This window comes from Podarcis melisellensis (assembly GCF_964234715.1).
Source record: "Podarcis melisellensis genome assembly, chromosome: 7".
Taxonomy (NCBI): domain Eukaryota; kingdom Metazoa; phylum Chordata; class Lepidosauria; order Squamata; family Lacertidae; genus Podarcis; species Podarcis melisellensis.
Genome location: NC_138539.1, coordinates 28,129,928 through 28,156,661, shown reverse-complemented (window position 1 = coordinate 28,156,661; position 26,734 = coordinate 28,129,928). Strand labels below are relative to the sequence as shown.

The following is a 26,734-nucleotide window of genomic DNA, read 5'->3' as shown; positions in this document are numbered from 1 at the left end:
TGCTGCAGTTGTGACTTTCCAATTGTGCACTAAGGTCGCTGCTGCATTCTGAATGGAAGCATGGAAGTGTGAGAGAACGCAAGGACTTGGTTAATTAGAATAATCTTTGAAGCATTTTCTGATAATCCTCAAAGAGTCCTGAGAAGTGCCTCTCTTTCTTCCAAGCAAGTCTCACTTGGCTCGTTTTTTGCTATTAGGAGGGATAAATAAATTATATAATCACACTTTCCTCTTCAGAGACAACGGCCTAATGGCCCTTTATTTCAGTCTGCAGCGCAGATATAAACCATGAAGTCATGCCAACGTTCGGTTTTATTATGTAAGTCTGTCGGGCCCTTTACCAACAAGGACTATTAACTGCATGTCCTTTTCCACATTTATTACATGGAAAAGGATACTGCTAGATTCTTCCGAAGCCCATAAGACTATTCTAAAATTGCTGACATATCAACTGAGTCATGAAAATACACAAGCCCATGACTTACTTAACTTGAAGTAGTCACTAACTTGGCGACAATTTATACTACTCTCACAGAGTAAATTTCCTCCTGTGAAGAGTTTGCAGAGCCTGTTGCTCACTTATCTTTATTATTTGCGGCAATGAGGTACAAAGGTAAAGGCAAGGTGCTACTCATACACCCATATTCTTTTGTCCTACCATAGTTTTATTTGAATCTTTTCATCTAAACATTACTGCACTGGAACACTTTATGGTTTATTCATTTGGAATGAGGTAGTGGCTCTGCTGGGACGCAGGTGGCGCTGTGGGTTAAAGCCTCAGCGCCTAGGACTTGCCGATCGAAAGGTCGGCGGTTCGAATCCCTGCGGCGGGGTGCGCTCCCGCTGCTCGGTTCCAGCGCCTGCCAACCTAGCAGTTCGAAAGCACCTCCGGGTGCAAGTAGATAAATAGGGACCGCTTACTAGCGGGAAGGTAAAACGGTGTTTCCGTGTGCGGCTCTGGCTCGCCAGAGCAGTGATGTCACACTGGCCACGTGACCCGGAAGTGTCTTCGGACAGCGCTGGCCCCTGGCCTCTTAAGTGAGATGGGCGCACAACCCCAGAGTCTGTCAAGACTGGCCCGTACGGGCAGGGGTACCTTTACCTTTACGTGGCTCTGCTAAGGGACAAACTACATGATATCTGCAAAGGCATACTAGGAGGCCTGGCAGCCTTTAACTGGAAAAAAAAGCAGATTCTGGAAGTTGTTGGAGTTTATACAAAGGTGTGTGTATCCTGCTGCATTTCATATGTTGCCCTTTTAAAGTTGTTTTTTAAAAACAAAACCGAAAACTGCTTTCTTATGCAGTCCTATATACAGTTTGCCCCTAAGTTCACAATCAAATTTAATTGGGATGTGTTTGTTTGTTTGTTAATCCTTTTGGTTATAAAATCTAATTTAAGTCCATTAGAAATTCAGATGTGCATATGAAACTGCACATAAAAGTAAAAAAGATAGTAACACACACACAATGAAAATAGAAAGATTTCTGTGCTAATGGAAAATGTAGCTGGAAGGGATGAAGCAGCTTTTTGCAACTTCCCGACCCCCATATGTTTTGGACTACAACTCCCATCAACCCCTGCCAGGATTCAGTAACTTTGTCTACTAGCAGTGGAAGTTCCTGGAGATTTATTCTACTGGCAAACTCTCTACCCACTTTCAAGGAGGCAAACCGCCATCGCCAGGGGGGTGTCAGTGAATAACGCTGGAAGTTTTGTTTCTTTCTTACTTTGTATTGTTGGCATCTCTCTCATGCTCCAGCTAAGAAGTAGGGCATCCTCAGGAGGGGCTAGCAATGACACATGGGGGGACGGGAAAAGGGCAAGCTGTCACCGATTCCCCCTTTCTAACAAGACTCTTTAAAAAAAATTAGTCTAATAATTTTAAAAAAAGAGTCTCGCTCTTTCAATGAATTTTTGAAAACCTGATTTTTAAAAACGAACGCGAGGCGAAATCGGTGCATCAGGTGGGCCGCCTCTTGCCAGAGGTTTCAGCCACCGACTCCCACTTCTGTACTTCTAAACGTGCAGGCTCCCCTTTTGATCTGCAAGCAGACCGTCGGAAGGCGACCGGGCGGAATCACTGGTTCCTGATCGCGAGTTCCGACAAACAGGGTCGTTGAAGGGCACAAGCGAAGGAAGCGATGCCCCAAAGCGTCCCTGTCTCACCCCGCCCTCCAAGGCAACTTCTGGGCGCCGACTCTCCGCGGGGTCCCTCCGGGGCAGCCCGGCGACCCTACGCCCCCTCGCCCCCGTCTCGGGACTCGACGCGTCTCCTCACATACCAGGCCGCCTCCGCGCGTCCCCCCCCCTTCCTTCCTTTCCCGTCCGCCTGGTTCCCTGCAGCGCGCGCGCGAACGCGTCCCAAGGTCAGCCCCGCGAGGGCTCTTTTTTTCCCGCCTCCGAAGAATGGAGCTCCAGCGCGTGTGGGACGCGGAGTTGCGTGGCAGGGAGTCGCCGCGGCGGCGGCGGCGGCGGCCCAGAGCCAGGCGGAAGGCCGCGGTCCGAAGGACGCGCGCGAGACCCCGCCACACACACACACATACACCCCGCCACCCTCAAGCCACACACCCCGAGCGCCCACCCGCTCCTCCACGGCGGGCCTGAGGCGACCCTCGTTTGCGCAGCGCCGGCAGCTCTCGCCTGTGCCAGGCTCCGGCTTGGTGTGATGCGGCGCGGTGGCGGCGCCTGCCGCTACAGTGACGGAACAGGAGCCCCGGCGACCAGAGCAGCGGCAGAGGCGGCGGCGGCGGCTCCTCCCGGGACCGTGTGAGGAGGCAACCGCGCGCGGCGCTTGCCTGGCAGCCGGCCACCTTCTCTCCCCACCCCCCGGCGGCTCTCGGAGCGCGCGCTCCGCTGGGAACCTCCTCCTCCTCCTCCTCCTGCCGCTCGTGCTCCTCCCTCGCTCACCTCAGCGATGTCCGCGAGGGGCATGGAGTTGGCCGGAGCCTATAAAAGCCCCTGACAAGAACCCCAGCGCCACCGCCAGCACCGGCAAGCGAGAGCAAGGCGGCACACAGCGCGCGAGCGGCAGCAGCAGAAGCACGAGCCACAGCAGACGACGACGCGGAGGAGGAACCCGGGCGCCGCTGAGCCATCACCATCACCATGTCTTGGGGTTACGGCAAGGACAACGGTGAGTCCCTCGCCACCAAGGAGGGTCGCCTTCGCCCACCTGACGCGGCGACCCCGCGGCTGCTCCTGCTTCTTCCCCTGCCATTCGTGGCGAGTCCGGCGCGGCACCTGCTGCTGCCGTGGGCGGACATCCCGAAGGGGAGCGCACTCCGCAGCCGCTCGGCGCTACCTGAGGCGGCTCTGCGGGGCTACGGTTCCAGCCCGGGAAGGGGCTTTCAGGACAGAGCCTATGTTTTGTTTTTTTTCAGGTTTCCCAGGCGAAAAGGAGAGACTCCTTAGTCCGGCTCAGAAAGGGGCGCAACTCAGCGGCTGCGATCCATTAATGGATCCGCAGTTAGAGGTGCGATCTTTGCTCCCATCCAAGGACGGCTCGTCCGAGCAGAGTTCCCAGCAGCAGGACATCTCTGGCTGAGGAAATGGGGAAGGCGAGGACCTCTAGGGGTCCCACCACAGGTGTTTGAGATGGAAGTGATGGGGAGCTCTCGGCAGACTCTTCTGACCTGCACTTCCACGGCCACCTGGCTTTTCCTAGGACTGTCAAACCTAGGTGTAGTGCGCCTAAGGTCCACTCTCCCATCTTCCGCGCGGGGAGCCTGCCTGAAACTTCCTGCGCACATAGGCTTTTTGCAACATGCAAGAGGGACAGGAATCCTTCCCATCCCCATCTGATTACTGGGGGCAATTTCACAAGTGTGACATAGGAATTTGCCTCCTCGTGAATTAGGAAAGGTGGTAATCTGCATCTTAAGTGTGAGTGGTTGGCATAGGTTCCCCATCTCCCACCTTCCATTCTTCCCCACATTTGGGAAATTGGATTGTGTGAGATGGGACCCTGCCGCAACTGTGTGGTGGGGATTTTGCCAGTCCAGTTCATTGCTTTGCAAAGCTGCAGAGGTGCTGCTTGTCATGCCCACGGAGCAGTGTGATTGCCAAGTGCTATAGCCACAAACTCATTTTCTTCAACCTGGAAATACAAAGAGGTTACTGCATTCCTTTCAGATCCCTCTCTGCCAGTTATTCCCTCCCTCCCACACACCAATTCCTAGATCCAGGCAAGCTTAGATCCAGGCTTACAAAACCTCGCTCATCCCACCAATTGCTCCGCAGCATGATCTGTCTCTGCCTGGTAGCTAAGGCTTCCAATTCCAGCTGGCCAAGAGATCATTTCATTCCTGCATTCAATATTGATGAGGCAAATGTTAAAGCCTCCCAGCTGCACTTAAGGCATTAAAGCCTCCATTGAGTTTTTCTCCTTTAAAAAAAATAAAAATCAGCCATGGCTCTGTAGTCTGTGGGTGTTTTACTCTTGTGCTTTCTTCTCTCTCTCTCTCTCTCTCTCTCTCTCTCTAGGACCTGCTCACTGGCATGAGAACTTCCCCATTGCCAATGGAGAGCGGCAGTCCCCAATCAACATCCAGCCGAAGTCTGCCAAGTATGATGCCTCCTTGAAGTCCCTGAATATCAGTTATGACCCATCTGCAGCCAAAAACATAGTGAACAATGGGCATTCCTTCAACGTGGAGTTTGATGACTCTGGTGACAAATGCGGTTAGTACTTGGTCACTTTGGGGGACTTTTTAGACTTGAGGCTTTGCTGGAGAGGTAAGAAAGCAAAGGAATGGAAGGGACCCATGTTATCTAAGTTAGTTGATGTTAACTTTGCATAAGGGGGTGTTTTGCTACCTTTGTGATGCAAGTTAGTTTCCCAAATTAGTCTTAACAGTGCAATCCTATACATGTTTACTCAAAAGAAAGTGTAGCTGTGTTCTGCAAGGCTTTACTCCCTAGTAAGCCTGTGTGGAATTGTAGCCTAAAACATCAGAACAAAACCTCACATCATTCAGCAAGAGGAATATCTCTTCTCCCTTGTCCCTTTTAGCAGCTATGGAGTATTTAGCATGCATCTGCTTCCTTTTTATCAGTCCCGTTTTTCTTCCTTGCAAGGCAAATAGGAGTTAATTTGACAGACACAATTTCAGGGCATTCGTGCGTGTTCTGATAACAATTTAGATTGGTGTATGCTCACCTCTGTTTCAAACAACATTAATACATAAAGGACCTTTGCAATGCAGCAGCACCCGTCCTGTGTAGTGCTGATGTGCAAAATATTTTCTAGGTACAAATCTTTTGAATTGGAATAACAGGCAGTTCTTTAAGACAAGGGGTATCTGATATTCAGGGCTGGGTGGTGGTATGCTAGAGCTGTCCTAGGGGAGCTGACTGCGAATTACCTCCTAAAAGGATTTCCCTCTCATTTTAGCATTTTTTTCAATAGAAACTGCAGTACATTCTTCCCACATCCCCACACAGTTCACTGGGGGCTAGTTAGTCATCCTTTTCAGCACCATCCTCTGTGCAGAGTCACGCCAAATTAAAAAACACACAGAAAAAACTCATTTTGTAAGTCCCTATTCTAAAGATAATTCCGTGATCATATGGACGATGCTGATGTTCCAAGCTTATGAGTAAGAGTGTGCATGCTTGGCTTTTAGTAATTTCTCCATCAGCTGCCTGTGCAGCAATTTTCACCTGCCTACAGTGACTGTGAATGAGCTTTTAAATGTAGGAAATGGTACTGCTGTAAAGACAGAAGCTGCTTGTTTCACTAGGCACTGGCTCCTTTAACTTGCTTGAGCAAGTGTCCTATTTTTTCCCACGTTGGCAGTGTCATTGAGGGGACAAATTCAAAGAGCCCAGAGCAGCTTTGACTTGTGAGCTTTCCAAACAGTATTGCAAGCAACCATGTCACAGGCGGCAATCCAAGGCCTACTTCCTTTGATTTTTAATAGGACGACTCTGGGGGTAAAATGGCTGGTGGACTAGAGCCAGCACATGTACTTAAATCTGCAATACCCCATTTTACTATCACTATTTACTAGAGGGGGAAGAAAGAGCTGAAGTAAATGTCAAACGAAATGCAGAATATCTTTCCAATAGCTTTTTAGTTCTGTCACACACCACTTCCTTGGTATCCAGTTTCCCGCAACAGACAGCAGTTGTAGCCAAAAAAACAGTTCAAGGCACTCAGCACCTTACACTCGGTGAAGTCCACTGTAAAAGTAAATGACAAACATTTTAAAATAGAGACCTACTAAGTATTGAATTGAATTTTTGCATGGCTCGTGCTTTCAATCTTTTTAGACTCATCCAGTTATCTGTCTGTGCACACTAGTTTTGCACACAGAAAGAGGAGTCTTCTCCAAAATCCTATAAGACAAATTCTGCAATTGTGCAAATTCCATATATTGCTCTGGCTGAAAATCTTGGGTTCTCTAGAATGTTACATCTTTGGTTTCAATTATTTTGCACAGTGAGAGAGAGAGAAAAAAAATAAAAGGGTACAATGGGCATATGGTGCTGGGAGATCAAATAATGAGGGCAAGGATTTGAGATCTGTGCTCCATACAGTTGCAATATTCAAAACGGCATTGGTTTCTAAACTTTAACTGTTAAAGTTTAATGGAAAGAGACACCTTTTCCCCACTTAACAGTAGGGTGCATATTAAATTTGTTCCTTAAAGAAAAGAGATACTAAGATTTTCAAATTTTTTACCAGATCTCTTTGCTAGTGGGCATAGTTGGCAACTCATTGTGACAGTGGTGATGCCACTGCCCACCTCCCCCCCGCCCCCGTAGTTCCACATTTCAGAATCCTTTGCTAGGAGTTTGTATTATTCATTGCTTAGGAGTTTGTATTATTCATTGGGGTTTAGAGTCCCTTTCAAGCTGGAGCAAGGCAGTGGGGGGGGGGGTGAGGACTCACAACACCTCCAAAATCCATGCTTCATACATCTAGCACGATGAAAGGCTTTTCTGTAGCATGTGTTTTTATAAAGTCCCTACGAAGCTGCAAATTGAAGGGATGTGTGGATGTTTTCAGATCCACTGGAAGAGTGGCTTAGCCAGAAAATACGGCACAGACATTGATCATTTTGATTCTGCAGCAGCCAGCAAGCCAGTCTCAGGCAGCTACAGCTTGCAGAGAGTGGGAGGGAGAAGTGGGAGGAGGACAGGGCTAGAGTTGAAATGCTCAAAGCAGCTCAGCTGTGGACTGCAAGCACGCGGGTGGCAGGTGGGGGGGGGGGGAGCCGCCACAGCTATGTAGATTTAGCAGCAGGTGCCTCAGGTATTTCCTCTGGTTTTCAAAAGGCACAATGCATAACCAAATGAACCTGCATGCACACATAATTGTATTGATTATCTAAATTGAGTCTAAAGCTCAGAAGGGAATCCTTGCATATTGCATGGTCTCAAACCCAATCCCTGCCATATCCAGTTCAAAGTCAGGTGGCAGGACTGGGAAAGACCTCCGCCTGTAACCTCGCAAGTGCCTCTGCCAGTCAGAGAAGATGAAACTGGGTTAAAGACCTGGCTCAGTATAAAGCAGTTTAACAAGTTAATAATCTGTTGTGAAATTAATTAGCCGTCCTGTTTATGTGACACACAAAAATACAACCATCCCGACTGGATTTCCCAAGCTACCTGTTTACAGATTTCCGGCACTGCAAATTTCACTGACTTCCCATTAAAAGCTTAGAGTTGTAGCCAACTGAGTCCTACTCCAAATAGGGCCATTAATTTCAAGCAGTCTAAGTCATGGCTATTGATTTCAGGGGGTCTTCTCTGGGTAGCACTGACATTTGCTATAACCCTCAGTAGAAAAAATAAAGTAAAATTGAAGTCCAGTCATGTCCATGTTCTTGTCAATGCTGTTATGCCTATGTACATTTTTATAGAATAGAGCAGTGTTTCCCAAACTTTGGTCTCCAGATGTATTTGGACTACAACTCCCATCATCTGTAGCTTGCAGGATCAGCATTCAGGGATGATGGGGATTGTAGTTCCAAAACAGCTGGAGACCCAATTTTGGGAAACACTGGTATGGAGGAAGTCTTAAGGCATAAGCTAATTTGTATCTACACACACTAACCTGTTTACACACACACGCATGCTGTTGAATTACAACTCACATCCTCCTTGACAATTGGCCATGCTGGCTTGGACAGATGAAAGTTGGAGTACATCAACATCTGGAGGGCCATAGGTTCCCCCCTACTGCTGCAAGGTGCACACACCCTGCATATTGAATGGCCTGCTTTATTTTTATTTTGGCCACCAAGCTTAAAATCTGCTGTTTAAAAATCTAGTCACTTCCTTATTGAAACATTTCATGTGCTGTACCTCTCTGGTGGAAGGGAAATTCTGTGGCTGTTTAATCCTATATGATATTTTGACATTTTATAAAATGTGTTCTCTGGTGGCACATCCTGTTCTATGTTTATCTATTAGAGAATCCTCCAAACATGTATTCTGTCAGTTATAAAGAGACTATTCTGTACATGATAGCCACCATTGATCCTAAAAGAAAATGGATGTGTAGGACTGCTTTAGGAACCAGACTCTCTGTTGGTGCAATAAGGGAATTCCATAAAATTAGTTATCGCTGCAGTTCTTATTGCATACACTCATCTGCTCAGTTCTGTTACATTTGATGGGCAGGATTTGGCAGCTGGCCATTTATGGCACACCCATAACATTTAATGATCACTAGTATAGCTTCGGAAATGTCATAAGTCCCCGGACAGCAGAAAATCAATTCAGCACATACATTTGTTGAAAGACTTTGACAAAAGGGTCCAATTTCCCCCTTGGGATTACATTTGGGATTTTGATTTGTATGCTGTTTTTGTGAAACATGTTTTCTGCAAACCTAAGCTCCCTTTGTAATCATTTGTGCAGTTTTCTCTGTCCCCACTCCCATGGCTGCAGTTCGTTTGCCTGTATCTGGTGGCTGCACCTTTGCCAAACTAGTAAATGCTCCGAAAGTGCATAAACAATCCCTTGCAAAATGTTCAGACTTCAGACTGTTTTTGTGGGCCAGCTATAGGATTCCCATCTAAAATGTGAGCTCTACAGCCCAATCACAGCCTGATTGCAATGAAATATTGGGATTTTAGAATTATGCTGGGTCCATATTAGCATAACTGGGTTGTTTAATTGTTGTTTTATGGACCTGCCCTGTATGGTAACCACTACATGCAGCAGAAAAGGTTTGCAGAATTAACCTCTTGACATTAGAATGAATAAGCTTTCCTCTTGGCTCAGCACATTTGGTACTGAAGCAGATTTTGCTGAAACAAATACTAGCTAATCACACAGTTCTATCAAAAGGCCCCTATGTGTACAGAAACAGGAGAGACCTGGGTGGGAAAAATACCCTGCATCTTTTGTGTTTAAATTTGTATTTGGCCCTTCATCCCAAAAATCACACAGTGGTTCACAACAGCTAGCAGTCTGGGTGCTTAGTTCTGCCCTCAGTTCAGAGACGCCTGAGGGTTGCTGCAGCAGCCTATTGCCCACTGCTGAATTCACAGAGTCTTGACTTCTCTGTTGGGAGGGATTTCAAGTGCAGGAAAGTGCTCCCCCCTCCCCCCCCCCGCCTCTGGCTGCTGATCATCTGTTCAGTGGCAGAAATGAGTGGCTTACTTGCTCATAGATCTCTGAATCCAATTCTGAATCCGTTCTTCCTCTGCAGTTGTGTCAACAAATGTTCATTTACACCACAGGCCTATGCACAGTGACATGGGAATAAATCTAAGTGGGTCTTACTCTGAGTAAACATGCACAGGATTGTGCATCTGTTGGATCATGCCAGAGCCATTCCAACAAGTAGATCACCGCAAAAATTGTTTACCAGAACATTGCAGTTGGCATCAGTCTCTGAACTGGTGATGCTCAGTAATAAAGGTGTTTCATCAACAATTTAAAGTTTTGGAAGTTTTAAAGCCTGTTGTGAGAAAATATCCAGACCACTGCTATTACAAAGACACAGCCAAGTGTGGTCACCACCTGAATAATGCAGTTATAGAAAAGGAAGAGGATGTTAGATAACAATAATGTAAAGAGAGCATTTATAACCAGTTTGGAACCTTTCAATAAATAAGCTGTGAAATCCATAGTAAATTAATTAATTTCTCAATGAGCATGCTCCTGGAAACAAAGAATCCATCACTAGTGAATTTGTTTTAATGTAGTGGCATAAACCATGCTAAAATTGATGACAGTTAATAAATAACTTATATATGGTTTTTAATAATAAACAAAATAGAAAATAATTTTCCCTCCTGACATGCCATTTTGCTGAATGTTCTTTGTAGAAAGTCAGTGCTCTTAAAAGCAGGCGAAATACTGAAAGCTATGATTGCACAGTTTCATAGATATAAATTATCTTTCATGGAGGATGAGTAATAAAACATGAAAAGCTGAAAACTCTTTGAAATTGACATGTCTATAATGTAATGCAGTACTGCAATCACAGAATCATAATTCATTTTAAGAGCAAATGGGTGAACTGGCAAACTTGCTTGTTGTTTATACAAGGATTAGCACAACATAAAATGTTACATGCCACCCCCAATCTCTGAGCAGTGTGAGATTCCAGAGGTTCCAGTTGTGCTTAACCAGGATTGGTTATCATTGTCTAGCCCACAGCTCAGTCAATCTCATACTTATATGGATTAATTTATGTAACATGTATGTATGTATTGAAGCAGGTTAATTCCTCCCTGTATAATGAATACTGTATTTCAGAACATTTTGAGGGTTTTTTGCTCATCCTGATACAGTTTTATTTCCCCAGTTTTAGTAATTATTCACCATGCTATATTATTTAATCATTATGCTTAATATTCATAAGCAAAGCATATAAGGATTCAGAAAAAAGTATGCTATCACTGAAAGACACCTCTTCTAGCTCTAAAGTAGGCAGCTGGAAACCTTGATATGGCAGAAGTTTTGTTTTGGAGTGATAACTCAAAAAATTATAAAACAACTCCCAAAATATCCAATGTATGCACACATTCACAATTTGCCAGCAGTTGAGCCTCACCCTGGCTGAACATTTTGATACAGACCATGGGTGTCAACCAGAGAGAGACCACCTTTCTATAAGGACACTTTTCCACCCTGTTTTTCAAATGTCTCTTCATGCCATAAATAGTGGCTTCTATTATAGACAACTGCCTCACGGGGGTTAGGATGGGTGGTTGAGAATCGAGGATCATCAAGAGAAATGGCCCTTTTAAAAAGCAAGAGTTCCCCCAGACCTTTCCCCTCAGTTTCTTAGTCTCAGTATTCCTTAGAATAAATAGACAGCTTTTACGTATTTGTTTTCATTTTTAATGGTATTGAGCAAAATAATAACAATAATAATTCATGCTTTTATATTTTTTATTATTTAAATTTTCTAAGTGTTTTGATAATGCTCTGCTTTTCCATCTGGAAAAACATTTAAATACAAATAAATTTCATACTAAGGCAACATTGAATAATACAGCATTTCCAACACAGAATGTAATTTTAGGCATATTTACAGTGGTACCTCGGCTTAAGTACTTAATTCGTTCCAGAGGTCCGTACTTAACCTGAAACTGTTCTTAACCTGAAGCACCACTTTAGCTAATGGGGCCTCCTGCTGCTGCTGCGCCACCGGAGCACGATTTCTGTTCTCATCCTGAAGCAAAGTTCTTAACCCGGGGCACTATTTCTGGGTTAGCGGAGTCTGTAACCTGAAGTGTATGTAACCTGAAGCGTATGTAACCCAAGGTACCACTGTATTTGGAAGAAGTCCCACTCAAATCAATAGGATTTGCTTCAGAGTAAATATAATCTGGAGGAGAAGATTAATCCCCCCCCCCTTTTTCTGTCCTCCTTCCTTTCCCCTTTCCCCACGATGTCTAGGAACAACACATACAAGTAGAAATAAAGTAGATGTCCGTGAATGTATGTGCCTATTTGCCCAATAATAATACTCAAAGATTGCCTCTCCCCATATAATCCAATCCATACTCTGCATTTATCCTATAAGGCCCATCCTTGTGTGCTTCCTCCACGCAAGGCCCAGATGGTGGCAACATGAGAACAGACCTTTTCTGCAGTGGCTCCCCATTTGTGGATTGCTCTCCCCAGGGAGGTTTGCCTGGTGCCTTCATGATACACCTGTTGGCACTAGGTGAAAATGTTGCTCTTTAGCCAGCCCTTTGGCTGATGAATATCACATAGCCGTTCAAATATGTTTGTGGGAGGGGAGGTAATTGTTTTGTGAACCACCCTGAGATCTTCAGATGGAGTTATCTAAAAAATAATAATATATATGTAAACTCTTAACAGTTTAATAGGATTATTTCACACACTCCAAAAGTGGCACTTATGTGTCGGCAAACTACTTGTGGGTCATAGGTGGGAGACACATCTGCCAAGTCCTGTGACTACTACAGTTTGTGCAGTTTGACAAAGTCACACAGTTTGTTGTGTTTGATGAAGCAAATGTACCTTTTTTTGCTACTTTTATTTTTTTAAAAAGAGTTGGGAAGTCATAAACTTGTTTATATATTCAACATAGAAAGGTTCCTTTGGCTTCATCAACATACATGCAGGTTTGGGGTGAGTGTGTTTGTGTGTGAAGTTAACCAGAAGTGATACCCGTGCAGAACACCAATGCATATGAAGTAACCCTAAGTCCCTTGTGTCATATGAGGACTTGGGATACCCAGGAATAGCAATGGGTCTTTAAATAGGAGTAGACTTTCTTCAGGGCTGCAAGCTCTCCTGACAAGTTCATTTAGGGCAAGTCCTAATCGCTGACAAACAATCAACACCAAGTATGTGCAAATAAGGGGCATTTCGGGAAAGTTGGGTGTGTTGCGCTTTTCTGAAAGTTATCTCCTTTTGCTAAACCTTCTGGTGCTATCAAAAAACCCAGCTGACTTCACCCTGGGACACCCTACAGCTATTTATCATGTTAAAAACACTGCTAAAAAGTTTTTTAGGGTGAAAGAAGGTACTCTTATGACTCTCTAAATGTGTTCTATATATGTGTTCTGAACCAGGACATTTGTGTAGCCATTCAGAATGTGCCACTCAGTTTGTACTCAATCCAGAACCAAGTCAAAAATAGATCTAAATATAGAAAGCATGGTTATGAGAGATAATGTTTTAAAAATATGCAGCCTCCCAAAAGACGACATTCTGCTGCTAGATAGTGATTAGAACTTCGCCCCAATTGAACTCGTCAATAATGGCTTGTGGGTTAGTCGGGGACAGCATGGCCTAATCCTTTAAAATCCTTATTAGTTTGTCTCATGTCAGCAGTAGTACAGTACATTCAGGCATGGGATTATTTGTCTGGTAGGGGAGGTGGTTCAACCCATACATAATGAACTGTGCATGCATTTTATACTATAGCCCTGTATAGGAATTTAGAAAGGTGTCTTACTGTAAGTCGGACCATTGGCCCATCTAGCTTAGTTTAATTTTACCAAACAGAAAAAGGCAAAGTATGGCTGATAACCTCTGCAGAGTTAAAACTATGTGTGCTCATGCTGGGAAAGCTTTATTTTTTATTATTGAAAAAAGCACAATTAAGGCACCACTCTCTATCTCTATCCAGGATATGTATGAGCTCAGTGCAAGCAGGGAGGGAGGCCTTCTGTTTCCACTGATTCTTCTTACCAGTAGCAGGTCCAGAGCATCACTGAGCAGGAGGACCCACCCCCAAAAGCAGCAGAACTGACTTCCCATCTAAAAGCAGGGGTGGGGAACCTGTAATCCTCCAGATCTTGTTGGATTACAGTTTCTATATTCCCTAGCTGCTGGCCATGCTGGCTGGGGCTATTGGAGTCCAATAACATTGGGATGGTCAAAGGTTCCCCAGCACTGATCTAAAATGATGGGGAAGGGGAGAGACCCTAGAGATCTCTCAGTCCATAGTCTATAATGGCTTAACTGCACTACTTGCAGGAAGTTCAGTGCATTCACACATACATTATCTGCCTTCTATCCAATCTTCATGTTCATCTCAGGGGCGATCTGTAGAAGTCATATTGTGTTTTTATACATAAAAATTTATTACATTGCTGATGTTGTAGTTTTTATTTCTGTTATGTAAGCTACCTTGAAATGGCAGCTTAAGTATTTTTAAATCAATAAATTAATAAAACGTTGTAAATATAGCTATTTCTTTCTTTTTACTTGCAGTGCTGAAAGGTGGTCCGGTTGAGGGAACTTACAAGCTGCTTCAGTTCCACATTCATTGGGGTTCCTGTGAAGGCCAAGGCTCTGAACACACTGTGGACGGGGTGAAATATGATGCTGAGGTAAGGCCCTGTTCTTCCTCTTCTCAGGGCTTCCTTGAGTCATTCCATATCAAGTGAAATTTCAAACCCTCATAACTCATAAATGGGATGAGATTTTTTTTTTTTAATGAAATTTTATATTTACACTTAATTTTGATCATTCAACAGGTGTACAAAATATTAATAAAATTGGATGACATGAGATACAAAAGTTGGATAACTTGATATAGAATGACCCCCCCCCCTTTCTGGGTATCTTTATGTCAGGTATTCAAAAAGATCCTGAAACTGTTGATAAAGCAGGTCTCAAGGATAGACATAGTGGCATCTTCTGATCAAAGAAAAGCTTCTAAAATTTGATGGCAGGTGGGATTATTTAAACATCAAATTTATTGAGTACTCCCAACCATTTTGATATGAAGCATATGAAGGTCACCTGGGGCAAGGAGCAAGTTCTTTACATGGTGGCTCCAGTCCTTTCATGCAATGTTTTTAATCTAGGCCTTCCTCCAAGAAGCTAAAGGCAGAAGACATATTCCCTGACTCCAACATTTTATCCTCAAAAAAAACCTGGTAAGGCAGACAGTGACAGGCCCAAGACCTCTCCTTTGAGCTTCATGGCCAAATGGGAATTTGAATCCACATCTTCCCGGTTTTATTCCAGCAATCTAAACCCTACACCACACTGGTTGTCAGTAGTGGTATTACGGCACTCCACCTGTAGAGAAGCTTACCATTGCTTGCCTTTCCTCACTGCTTGGACTCAAGCTACTGAATTACCTACTGACTTAAAAGAAATATATAATAGATCTCAATCAAGCAGGGCTCCTGCTAAAGGCCACAGGGATTTTTCAGAATATATGCTTCAGGATATGGCAGAATGTTTGCATTTAGGAAATTGTTTGAGTGGGTGTAAAATGCCAGCCTGAGAGCACAGCTCTGATATCTATGTTTGCCTTTCTCAGTGAATGAAAAGCGCAAATCAATGGCTGAACAAGTTTTCAGTAGCTTTTTGTCTCAGCCATAAAAGGACGTGTTAATGTTTAGTTTAGGAATTGGTTCTTCAGTCTGAGAGAAGGCCTTTCTGATAGGTCACTTTATTTCTGCATTTTTCTTTGGCTCCAGCTTCATTTGGTTCATTGGAACACAAAGTATGGCAGTTCTGGTGAAGCGGTGAAACATCCCGATGGTCTGGCTGTTGTGGGAGTGTTTTTGAAGGTTAGTACCATTATGTCCTCTTTTGCTATCATTGTTGGCTTTGCAAGAGAACATTTTGTACAATGTGATTTACGCCTCCAGAAGAAGCTGAATTTTCTCTTCACAGGCATTCAAGGTGGCTTTGTGATACTGTGTTCCCTTTATTTTAGTCCTTTGAGAACTGATCAAGTGAGTTTTTTTAATAATAATAAAAATAATAAATCACAGCATCTAAGAAGTGGAAGGGTCCAAAAAGCCACGTAAAACCAACCTCCTTCTATGACACAGAACCATTATCTGCTAGCAAACATTACAAATCAGTCAACCCAACTCACCCATAGCAAGCCCCAAGATAAGTTATAGTGCAGAAAGTTGCTTGCAGAGCAAATACGTCCAGGTGACTCATGCAAGTGAGCCAAACCACATGCTGCGTAAATGTCAAGCAGCTTCAGTTTGTACTGATAAGCCTTAAAAAGCTAAAATGATTGGAGCCCAAATATTAAGCATACAGAGCAGTTTCCTACACAGGCTCAGCTTTAACGTTAGGCAGAGTGAAGTGCTGGGGTGCACTGCTCCAATCATGTGACAAGCCACAGCCACTTCACTGTGGTGTTTGTTTGAGTGGGCAGAAAGTGGGTGCCAAGTGGACCAGTGAGCAAGTGGCTGTCAGGTGTTAGAAGGCAGAGCTATTTGTGACAGCCAATCATCCCTCACCCTCTAAGCTAGTCTGCTGTCCTCTGGTATAGCAGAGGATGCGAGTGTTGAACTTTCACTCTAGTTGACCGAATGCTTGGTGCTATTTGCTTCAGGGAACAAAATGTCTTGACCTGGCTCTGTTCTTACACATTTCACAGCCAGGTATACACACATACCTGGTTATAAAATGCACACACGTACTTACACTGAATCAGTTCTATAGGGCGTACATGTGCTTTCCTTTTGGTGGTTCCCTCACTGCGAGAAGTGAGGTTACAGGGAACCAGGCAGAGGGCCTACTTGGTGGTGGCGCCCACCTTGTGGAATGCCCTCCCATCAGATGTCAAGGAAATAAACAACTACCGTATTTTTCGCTCTATAAGACGCACCAGACCACAAGATGCACCTAGTTTTTGCAGGAGGAAAACAAGAAAAAATATATTCTGAATCTCAGAAGCCAGAACAGCAAGAGGGATCGCTGTGCAGTGAAAGCAGCAATCCCTCTTGCTGTTCTGGCTTCTGGGATAGCTGCGCAGCCTGCATTCACTCCATAAGACGCATACACATTCCCCCTTACCTTTTAGGAGGAAAAAAGTGAGTCTTATAGAGCAAAAAATACGGTATCTGACTTTTAGAAGATATGTGAAGGCAGCCCTGTTTAGGGAAGTTTTTAATGTTTGATGTTTTATTCTGTTTCAGTATTCTGTTGGGAGCCGCCCAGAGTGGCTGGAGAAACCCAGCCAGATGGTGTACACATTAGGTGTCTGTATATGAAACAGTGAACCAAGGCGCTCTAGCTTGGAGCAAAAATCCAGAGAAATAAATTAGATTTTCCTTCATGTGGATATATACTTAAGGCATTAGGTTGTAAAATACTCAGCTTTTAAAACAATGCTAACTGATTAGTTCCCTTACCAAATGAAGATAGTGAAAGACAGTTAAATTTTTACTGTGAAAGATGACAGGATAAGCGGGATTAACTCTCTCATTAATATGTAACTTTTGAATGCAAGATGACCTTGTTTGGAGCACTGTGTTTGTTTAAAATTCAATCAGTAAATGTAAGAGAGCCTTCTCTGTGGTAGATCCTCGCTCTTGGAGTTCCTTCCCCAGGGAGACATCCTTATTATCTTTTAGGTTCCCTTCAAAAATATATATTTCTGTTTCCCCAGGCTTTTAAGAAATGGGAATGTAAGCATTTTTAATTTAGAGCAATTTGATTTTACTGTTTAGATGAATTGTTGATGTTTTAACTTGTTGTGTTAGTTTGTATCCTTTATTTTATAATATTGTTAAAATGCACTTTTTTGTTTCTTACTGCTCTCTTAGTAACATAAATTTATGCTGGGAATATAAATGTATGCTGAGCTGTGAGGTGTAAATGATATAAGTACATATGCATTCATCCACATAACCTTTTCTTTACGCCTTTTTATATCACAGGTAGGAAGTGCCTGTGCTGGAATACAGAAAGTTGTTGATGCGCTGGACACCATTAAACACAAGGTAAAGCTTCTGCCTTTCTGGCAGCTAAGAATGACTGCACTGCAGTTTCCTACATTCTTCTTTCAAAGAACAAAATTGCAAGGGAATTCCAAAGGGATTGCTTTTAGCTTCTCATTCCATCTATTCTACCTGGGCAATTATTCTTCAATAATCTTTTGTCAGGAAGAGACCTGCCTTCAAACAGCAAAAAAAAAAATATGCTGCTTTCAAATGCACTTTGGTTTCTTCAGCGTTTTGAAAGATTCTGCTCATTTGGTGCAGTGGGGGGGGGCAGGGGGCTGAAAAGGAAAATGCATCCTCCTCCCCTTGCTCAGTTGCTTTGCATAGTCCCATATTATCAGCAATTCCTCTAAGGAGAGCAGGTTTACCCTCACTTAGATTGCACCACTTTTTAGCGTGCAGCTTTTGAATGCAACGCCACCTTGTTTGAAGCACTGCCAGACCTCCCTGCATCTCCTCCCCGCCCCCCTCCACCCCCACCCCCCCGCTCCCTCATAGTTATACACTTGTGGAAAGAAATACACAGCTCTCCTTGGCATGCTACGGAATTATAGGCAAAATGTGTGTACACATCATCTACTCACTACTGCATCGGACTGTTTTATCAAAGAGCTTTATCTGTTCTAGGGCAAACAGGCAGCCTTCACAAACTTTGATCCAACCGGTCTCCTTCCTGCCTCCCGTGATTTCTGGACCTACCCAGGATCACTGACCACTCCTCCTCTGCTTGAATGTGTCATCTGGATTGTTCTGAAGGAGCCCGTGACTGTCAGCAAGGAACAGGTGAATAAATTCCCCCACCCCCCCTTTTTTTTGCTGCAAAAAGCATATTAATCTCTCATATGGCACGACCATTCTCGCATTTGCATAAACAATTTCCATTCACTTCTGTCTGTTCATAGACATAACACCCTCAATCAGTTAAATGAAATGAGGGATATTTCCAACCAGCACAACTCGCACTGATTTATAAGTACATTTACCACATCACACATGAAAGAGCTTCACATATGGATGAGTGCTGCATAATGAAATCCACTCATTGTCCTGGAATTTGGAATTAGATCTGAAGAAGTGAATAAATCACACATAAGGGATCTGAAAGGTCTCCCTCCAATTTCTCTGCTACAACTGAATACATCCCGTACACATAGAGGTTTAGCAAAGAAGGTCTCTTTTGAAAAGCATATATCTGGGTGTAGTTGGGTGTATGCGGAAGTATTATAATGCATGGTTTAAGATACAGAACTATGTTTTGCCTATTCATTCCACTTATAGCCCACCTTTCCTCCAAGGCATTCATGTTTTATCTTCCTTTTCCATTTAATCATCACAACAACCCTGGGAGGTAGGTTAAGCTGAGAGTGTAAAGATCACCCCAAATTCTGAGAGTTCCAATAGGGTGCTCTGAAAGCCTGTGTAGACTAGGATGTGGGAGACCAGAGTTGAATGACCAGTTGGCCATGAAGCTGACTGGGTAACCTTGGGTCAGTCACTGCCTCTCAGCTTAACCTACCTCACAGGGTTGTTGTAGGGATTAAAATATGGAGGGAGAGAACCGCATACTTGAGCTCCTTGGAGAAAAAGGTGGGATTGAAACATGACAGATAAATGAATAAAAATTAATTGGAAGTACTTGAATACTGAAGACACCTGCTTCTTCCATTTCTCTTCTCCAGATGGACAAGCTCCGCTGCCTTTGCTTCAGTTGCGAGGGCGAGTCCCACTGTGCCATGGTGGACAACTGGCGCCCTTGCCAGCCCTTGAAGACCAGGGAAGTTAGAGCCTCATTCCAATAAGCTGTGCCCATTAAACATTGCTGTGTCCTTGAGGGTTGAGTTATTTTCCGCTAAGCACAAATCAAACTACTGCCATATACATGCACTGGCAACATCTCTCTTCTCCCTCAAACCCCAGTGCTTGCTGCCTATCATCTTCTGACGTTTCTAATAATGAAGGCCATAAAGTGTGGTTGTGTTTGCGGCATGTTTGCAGTGTGTATGCCAAGCTAAAGAGGGCAGGGATGGGGAATCATGGTGTGATGCTTGATGAGAATTGCTGTGATTTTTTATTTTTTTGGTGCTGAGGCTGTAATAGGAGATCTTCATTTGGCAGCTTGCCAATGGGTAGGATGATAAGCAACAGAAAACAATAAGCCATTTTTTTAAATTAAAAAAATATATAACCTCATGGAACATATGAGGTTAAACGTACTCAGTAACTTGAATCTTTCATGGAAGCACAGGAATGCAATCTAATATGAACATTTTACATATGATTTAGGAGAATACGTTGTAGCAACATAGGCATTGCAATGCAAAATTAGGATTGAGTTCTTAGCTTTTTAAAAAAGTTTGAAGTGTAAATATTTTAATTGTTTTACATTTTTAGCCATAAATCTGAATCATGTCTTAATGTTAGTGTTATTTTATTTTTTTAATTACGAAAATGTCAACTGAGCTAAATTAAGTACTATTATGTGTAAAAATTGTTGATACCATAGCTATAATACAGAGTATTGTTCCACTGAAAAATAATAATGTCATAATTTAAAAAAAGAAATTAATATTGTATTTTAGATACCTTCGCTAATAAATAAAGAAATATATATATATATACTTATGTTTCTTTTCCTAGTCATTTATTGCAATGGGAGAAAAGAGGACACAACATAAAAACTCTTGAAATTTCAATCTAGGAGGAAATTACAAGATTGTGGCTTTGAAAAACAACAAGCGTCTTGCAGCACTTTAAATCGAACTTAAGCCGCAATACATTTGTTAGTTTCAGATAGCATTACAAAACTCTTTGCTGGTTTTGCTGCAACGGAAAGTCTATGTCTATTACTTTTGGTACATTCTATTGAACTAAAATGAGTAGTATTTACAAGTACTTAATAGCATATAATTGCAGAGAGTAGCCTTGGTCAAGAGGGCCTTGTTCACAGAAACAAACTGTCAGTAAGTATTTCTGCTGCTGAATAGATATTGGTACCAATCACCACCCTCTGCCCTCCTCTAACATTCATCTCATCAAATCCTTCCCTGTACCCTCTTGAACCCATGCCCTTCCAGTTCCTGGTTACCATATCTCCCCATCATTATCCCTCCTCTGCCACAGTTTCCCCCTGCATTCAGTGATTTCACTCTCACTTTTCACAAACCCATCCCTTGACCCATCTTCCTTTACAACTATCTCCCCAGCTCTCTTGACCCTCAGAGTTCATGCTGCCTACTCCATCAGCTCTCCAGACCATCAGCAGCCCCCTCCAACTTTCAACACCCTACAATCTGTTTTGCATCACTTACATGCCAATGAAACTGCCCTCACAAAAATAACTGATTGCCTCCTCACTGCAAAATCTGAAGGCCTTGTCCTTCTTGACCTTCCAGCTGCCTTTGATTCAACTAACTTTCTCAGATGTGCTTAGTTATTTATGAATTTTACAGCCTTATGTGCTGCACAAGAAATGAGCTTATTTAGGTGTTGACATCTGGACAGCGATACACAATAACTGATGAATTGAATTATACATCAGAAAAAGCCTGTGTACACAGAAAGGTCTTCAGCAAGCCTTTGAAACAAACACTGATGGTTCTCATTTAACATTAATGGGCAAGGAGCTCCAAACCTGGGCGCAGACACTCTATTCCGCTTGCCGCATTTAACAAAGTGACACCTTTCCCCCTTGATCATGCCACAGCCAGCTGAAATCCTAAAGCAACTGCTTTCCATTTGTCTGTGTTCACTATCTTTGAGCTCAGAGAGGGGCTTCCTCCATTTGCTAGCTGGCACAGAGTCTTTGCTTTGTTGGCTGTGGTGGCTGAGGCTACTGAGAGCTGTAGTCCAAAATATCAGGAAGGCACCACCAGGCCAGGAAAGGCTGGCATGCAGTACAAAGTTCGCTGCAATTATGTGAAAGCGTTACTTTCCTAAATACAGTGGACCCTCTAGTTATGTACCGCTCTTCAGGTTATGAACATGGCAAACTCAGAAGTGTATACTTCCGGGTTTCGCAGAAGTGCTCAATCGCACTGCGTGTGCATGCAGAAGCAGCACCTCTGCCTATGGACTTTTCGGGTTGCAGACAGACCCCCAGAATGAATTGAATTCATATCTGGAGGGTCCACTGTAAACAGTTAATAATACCGGGCATAATAAGTTTATGCCACCAGTCCAAAGATGGCATAAACTATTAGACCCTTTATTATTATTGGCTGCTTCTGCCAAACACATGGCCGACACTATGAGCTTCATCCATCCTATTGAGAGGGGAAGCAGCTAAAGACAGTTCCCCATCCCTCATCCCCAGATGATTGGTACTCTCAAATCTGGTAAGCAGCAAACATCAAGGTGGGCCAGAAATATGCACCCGCAGGTGGACATGAGGTTCCCCCTACCTTTGATGCATATGAAACTACAATCAGAAGGGTGAGCAGTGATTCCTGCATGTATATCACCTTTGCCCTTGTTGACTCTTCAATTCTGTTGATTTTGGCAGAATGAGAGATAAATTGTTGATATTTTCAGGAGCTAAGCATCTAGATAATTGGCCCTCCAGATGTTTCTGAACTGCATCAATCCTGACCACTGCTCATGCTCACTGGGGCTGATGGAGTTGCAGTTCAACAATTTATCAATGATCCCCACAATGATCTAGATTTGGTAGCAACAAGCTGACAGAAAAACCCTTAATTTATTGTAGGAAAGGTTGGGCGATGCAAATACCATGCTGCCTTCTTAATAAAGTTTAATAATTGCATGGGGTGTAAGTAATTAAGCATTAGGATAACCACTATGATGAAAAATGGGGGAAGTGACTAGTCCATAGTAGGAAACCATTGATTATGTGGAATGGAATGCACAACTAGGTCAGAGCAGGCAGGGCTAAATTTGCATCAGTGCACTTACCCAGTCAATGGATGTTGCAAAGCTTGTTTCTACTGCTGTAAAAGCCCACGCTTATTAAAAGCGGATTACAGGCAGAGGCATTGCCTAGGAATGAATATTAAAAAATTATTGGGATTACTGGAGTGCATGCAATTCTTACCCTGCCTTGGATAGAATTCAAATCAGCATCCCTGGAAACCAGGCCTCTTCTAGCATTTGATTCGCCATTACCAGTATGTAGGGGGAGTTGAAGTTGTGCTCAGCAAACCCGGCATAACAGACAGACTGATCTATTCCTTTCTCTTCCATTAGCATGGTTGGCTGTGATAATGGGCAAGAAAATATTAGCAGGAAAATTATCTGGTCTGTCCCAGAGCACATTACCTCGGGTCCTACTTGTTTACAACCTTGACTCGCTGATTTTTCTAAAAGATACTTTGGAGCTTGTTGCTTCCTACAAACTTGATTAGGCAACACACAAACCCTGTGCCATCAGGAAACAAACTGAATTCTAATTATTCTCACCATATTAACAGGTCGTTCTTCCCTGCCAGTTTTGTCCTAAAGAGACATGTTCAGAACTGCTGGGTTCTCCTTCCTGAACTATTGTCTCCTTCCTTGTTTGTTTCTACTGAGAGGCCATAATTGTCCTTCTTTATTTCATAGCAAAGTGTGGAACAACAGTTCCATTAAACATCACAGCATGGCAGCTTTTGGATGGGTTGAATACTTTGAAGTGTACAATGGAGAGGAATAAATTCCCTTCTCTTATGTAATAAAACACATTCCATACTTTGATGTTGTGCAGTGGTTAGAGTGTTGGACTAGGACCTGGGAGACAAGGGCCAAACAATGAAACTCATTGGGCAATGTTGGGCCAGCCTCTGGCTCTCAGCTACACCTACCTCACAGGATTGTTGTGAGAATAAAATAGGGAGTGGGGAGCTGCTAGGAGGAAAGGCGGGATATAAGTAAACAAAATAACACAGCATCTAGCTCCTGTTAAGTGGTGCAGAAAGCGTGGAAAGTTAAAGAGACAGGAGTTGTTTGAGTTGGGGTGGCTAATCAATGTTGTTAAACTGTAGTTTCCACAATCTCTGACCATTGGTTGTCTGGGATTACTCGAACCCCCCACCGGTTCTCCACTCCTGGGTCAGAGTCTTGGACTAAGGTGTGTGGAAACCCAGATTTAACTCCCCACTCAGCCATGAACTTCACTCAATAATGTTGGACCATTAAGTCTCTCTCGGGCTAACCTGCCTCTCAGGGTTGCGGTGAGAACCTGGTCCACTGCCTTGGGCTCATTGGAAAAAAGACAGGATAGAAATGCAATGACTGAAATGAAGGGTGGGATGGGAGATAGATATGTTCTAAGATAGTTGTTACTTTTTCTATTTCATCGCAAGGGAGCTTCTGCATACTGCTTTGCTCCTGCAGTGTCTTATTCAAGTGGAAGGAGCAGTCAGTTCTCTGGTGCCTGAAGACAGATTAAGATGCTGTCTGGTGTATTGCCCTGAGAGAGAATTCCAAAAGCAGGGACCACCACTGCAAAGATCCATTTCCATGTTGCTGCCCTCAGAACCTCCTGAGGAAGGGTACCCAAAGAAGGCCTCAGATGATAACCACAGAGTCCAGGTTGCTTCATGTGAGAAGATGTGGTCCTTGAGGAACTGGGGTTAAAACCAGGACTTTGAATTGAGCCAAGAAACCAACATGCCAGGATAGGTGTTATTAGTTCAGACTGAGCTATCCCCGTCAACAATCTAGCTATTGCTGTGAATACTTTGCAGAAGCTCACGTGGGTAGAAATAAAAATTGGCTGCGTCCCAACACAATCCTCACTAAGGAAGGAGTTCAGAGAAGACGGCATATGAGGCTACTGACTTCTCTGAACCTCTTCCTTAGCACGGATTTTGCTGGGCTGCAGCCAAATTCTTTTTGCCCACGTGAGCGGCTGCATAGTACTCACTGCGTGAGTGCAGGCAGGCAATGCTGCGTCTGGCTCAAACTTTATCTTGGAGCATTTTTCTTGCTCTTTACGATGGCTCTACACTTCAACATAAAATGTCTGAGTCAGGGCCTCAAGGTTTATGGAAGCTTAACATATCAGCCTCTTTAGCCTCAAAGCACGGGGGAACTGAAACTGAACGCAGCAACCAGAGCCAAAGGGAACCATGCAGCTACAGAGCAGAATTACAGGAGCAAGTCTCGAGCTGCATTTATAAACCCTTCATTCTGAGACGTTGTAACCGCCTGCAACAGATTTCCTTCCTTCTGAGAACCTGCAAACTGGGGCCATTTTATACAAAAAAGAAACAAAATAATAATAAAGCTGATGACATGCAGATCCAAAATAAGTGAAACATTTCTAAAGTATTTGTAACCTTCAGCCCTATGTTAAAACATTATCAAAGAGAGTCAAGTGGAAGCACAGTGGGTTGTCAGTTTGAAGCTCCTCAGGGCACAAATACTTTCATGTGAAAACAATACATTTATATTATGGGTCCACCAAGCTGAGAAGTGCCAGCACCAAAGATAACAGAACCATCTCATTTCCACTAGTACTGTGAGATCACTCCATTATTTAATTATTTATTAGTCACTCTCCCCACCCCACCCCCAAAGCAATAATAGAATTGCAGAGTTGTAAGGGACCCTGAGGACCATCTAGTCCATGGGTAGGCAAACTAAGGCCCGGGGGCCGAATGTGGCCCAATCGCCTTCCCAATCCGGCCCACAGATGGTCCGGGAATCAGTGTGTTTTTACATGAGTAGAATGTGTCTTTTTATTTAAAATGCATCTCTAGGTTATTTGTGGGGCATAGGAATTCGTTCTTTTGGGTTTTTTTCAAATACAGTCCGGCCCCCCACAAGGTCTGAGGGACAGTGGACCAGCCCCCTGCTGAAAAAGGTTGCTGACCCCTGATCTAGTCCAACCCTCTGCAATCTAGGAATCCTGTCCACAGTCATCCCTGAATGGGATCGAACCACTAATCCTCTGGTTACACACACACACACTATCTAGGGATGTTTTTCAGCTACAACTCACTGGAACTCAGTACTAGCACCTCTCAGGTGAACACCATTGCCATTATAAGAGAACAAGGGAGGTGTTTATGGTGAGTTCTGACATCTCTTTTTCTAGAAAAATAGTCCTGTATCTATCAACTAACTAACTAACTAACTAACTAACTATATCTATCATTTATCTATCTATATCTATCTATATCATCTATCTATCTATCTATCTATCATCTATCTATCTATCTATCTATCTATCTATCTATCTCTATCATCTATCTATCTATCTATCTATCATCTATCTATCTATCTATCTATCTATCTATCTATCTATCTATCTATCTAATCTATCATCTATCTATCTATCATCTATCTATCTATATCTATCTATCTATCATCTATCTATCTATCTATCTATCTATCTATCTATCTATCTATCTATCTATCTATCTATCTATCATCTATCATCTATCTATCTATCATCTATCTATCTATCTATCTATCTATCTATCTATCATCTATCATCCTATCTATCTTTGAGAGCCAGTGTGGTATAGCAGCTAGGGTGTCGGACTATGACCTGGGAAACTGGGGTTCAAATCCACCCTCAGCCAAGAGGCTCGCAGGAATGGTTCTTTATTTAGGATTTCTAAATAAGGAACTGTTCCTTGAAAGAAGGAACCAGCAGGGAGCCCTACTAATAGACCTAAAGACACAGCCAAAAGGACAAGAGACCAGATTGCCCAAGCGCTCTCCACTCATTTGCAATAAAACATTTTGCCTTTAGATTAATTTTGGCTGAGCATTAAATACAAAGGGGTGGCCCCATCTGAAATGAAGTAGCAAAGCACCCGTGGGATTAGTTTACAGTTGCTAATGGGGACAGGGTGGCATTCACCAGAGGATTTGAAAGGAAATCAAGAACAAAAGTTCTTATCAGTTCGGAAGTGCTCCCTGTCTTCCTCAGCTGAAAGTGCCTCTTGCAAAACAGACGGTCAAACGGTCAGCATAATGCGCTGAGTGCTAACAAAATATACAATTTGTTATTTTAAGCACCCACTATTCCAAAGCATGGAGGGCTGCCAACATGATGTGTCACAACCTATTTTTATTTTATTCAGGCCTATAGAGGACTGGTAAAAGGCCTGTGAGGGCAG

The 26,734-nt window shown here is 43.3% G+C and overlaps 1 protein-coding gene and 1 long non-coding RNA gene across 2 annotated transcripts in view; one reads left to right on the top strand and one right to left on the bottom strand.

Annotated features, from left to right (window-relative positions):
* Positions 1-2,754: 2,754 nt before the first annotated feature.
* LOC309374684 (carbonic anhydrase 2-like) lies at positions 2,755-19,812 on the top strand. The gene is made up of 7 exons (XM_081919873.1): positions 2,755-3,136; positions 4,486-4,683; positions 14,170-14,288; positions 15,393-15,485; positions 17,604-17,666; positions 18,294-18,449; positions 19,346-19,812. The coding sequence occupies exons 1-7, from the start codon at positions 3,109-3,111 to the stop codon at positions 19,463-19,465; spliced, it is 777 nt and encodes a 258-aa protein (XP_081775999.1). The 5' UTR covers positions 2,755-3,108; the 3' UTR covers positions 19,466-19,812.
* Positions 11,507-26,734, bottom strand: part of LOC309374730 — a 154,071-nt gene continuing 138,843 nt past the window's right edge. The window contains exon 3 of the long non-coding RNA XR_014170690.1: positions 11,507-11,745. This is a non-coding gene — a long non-coding RNA (uncharacterized lncRNA). The remainder of the gene's footprint in view (positions 11,746-26,734) is intronic.

Bases quoted from the DNA above. Each gene is read 5' to 3' on its own strand.
- LOC309374684 (XM_081919873.1), top strand. From the start codon at position 3,109: ATGTCTTGGGGTTACGGCAAGGACAACG. The intron at 14,289-15,392 runs GTAAGGCCCTGT...CTTTGGCTCCAG, and splicing joins GGGTGAAATATGATGCTGAG to CTTCATTTGGTTCATTGGAA. The intron at 18,450-19,345 runs GTGAATAAATTC...TCTCTTCTCCAG, and splicing joins TGACTGTCAGCAAGGAACAG to ATGGACAAGCTCCGCTGCCT.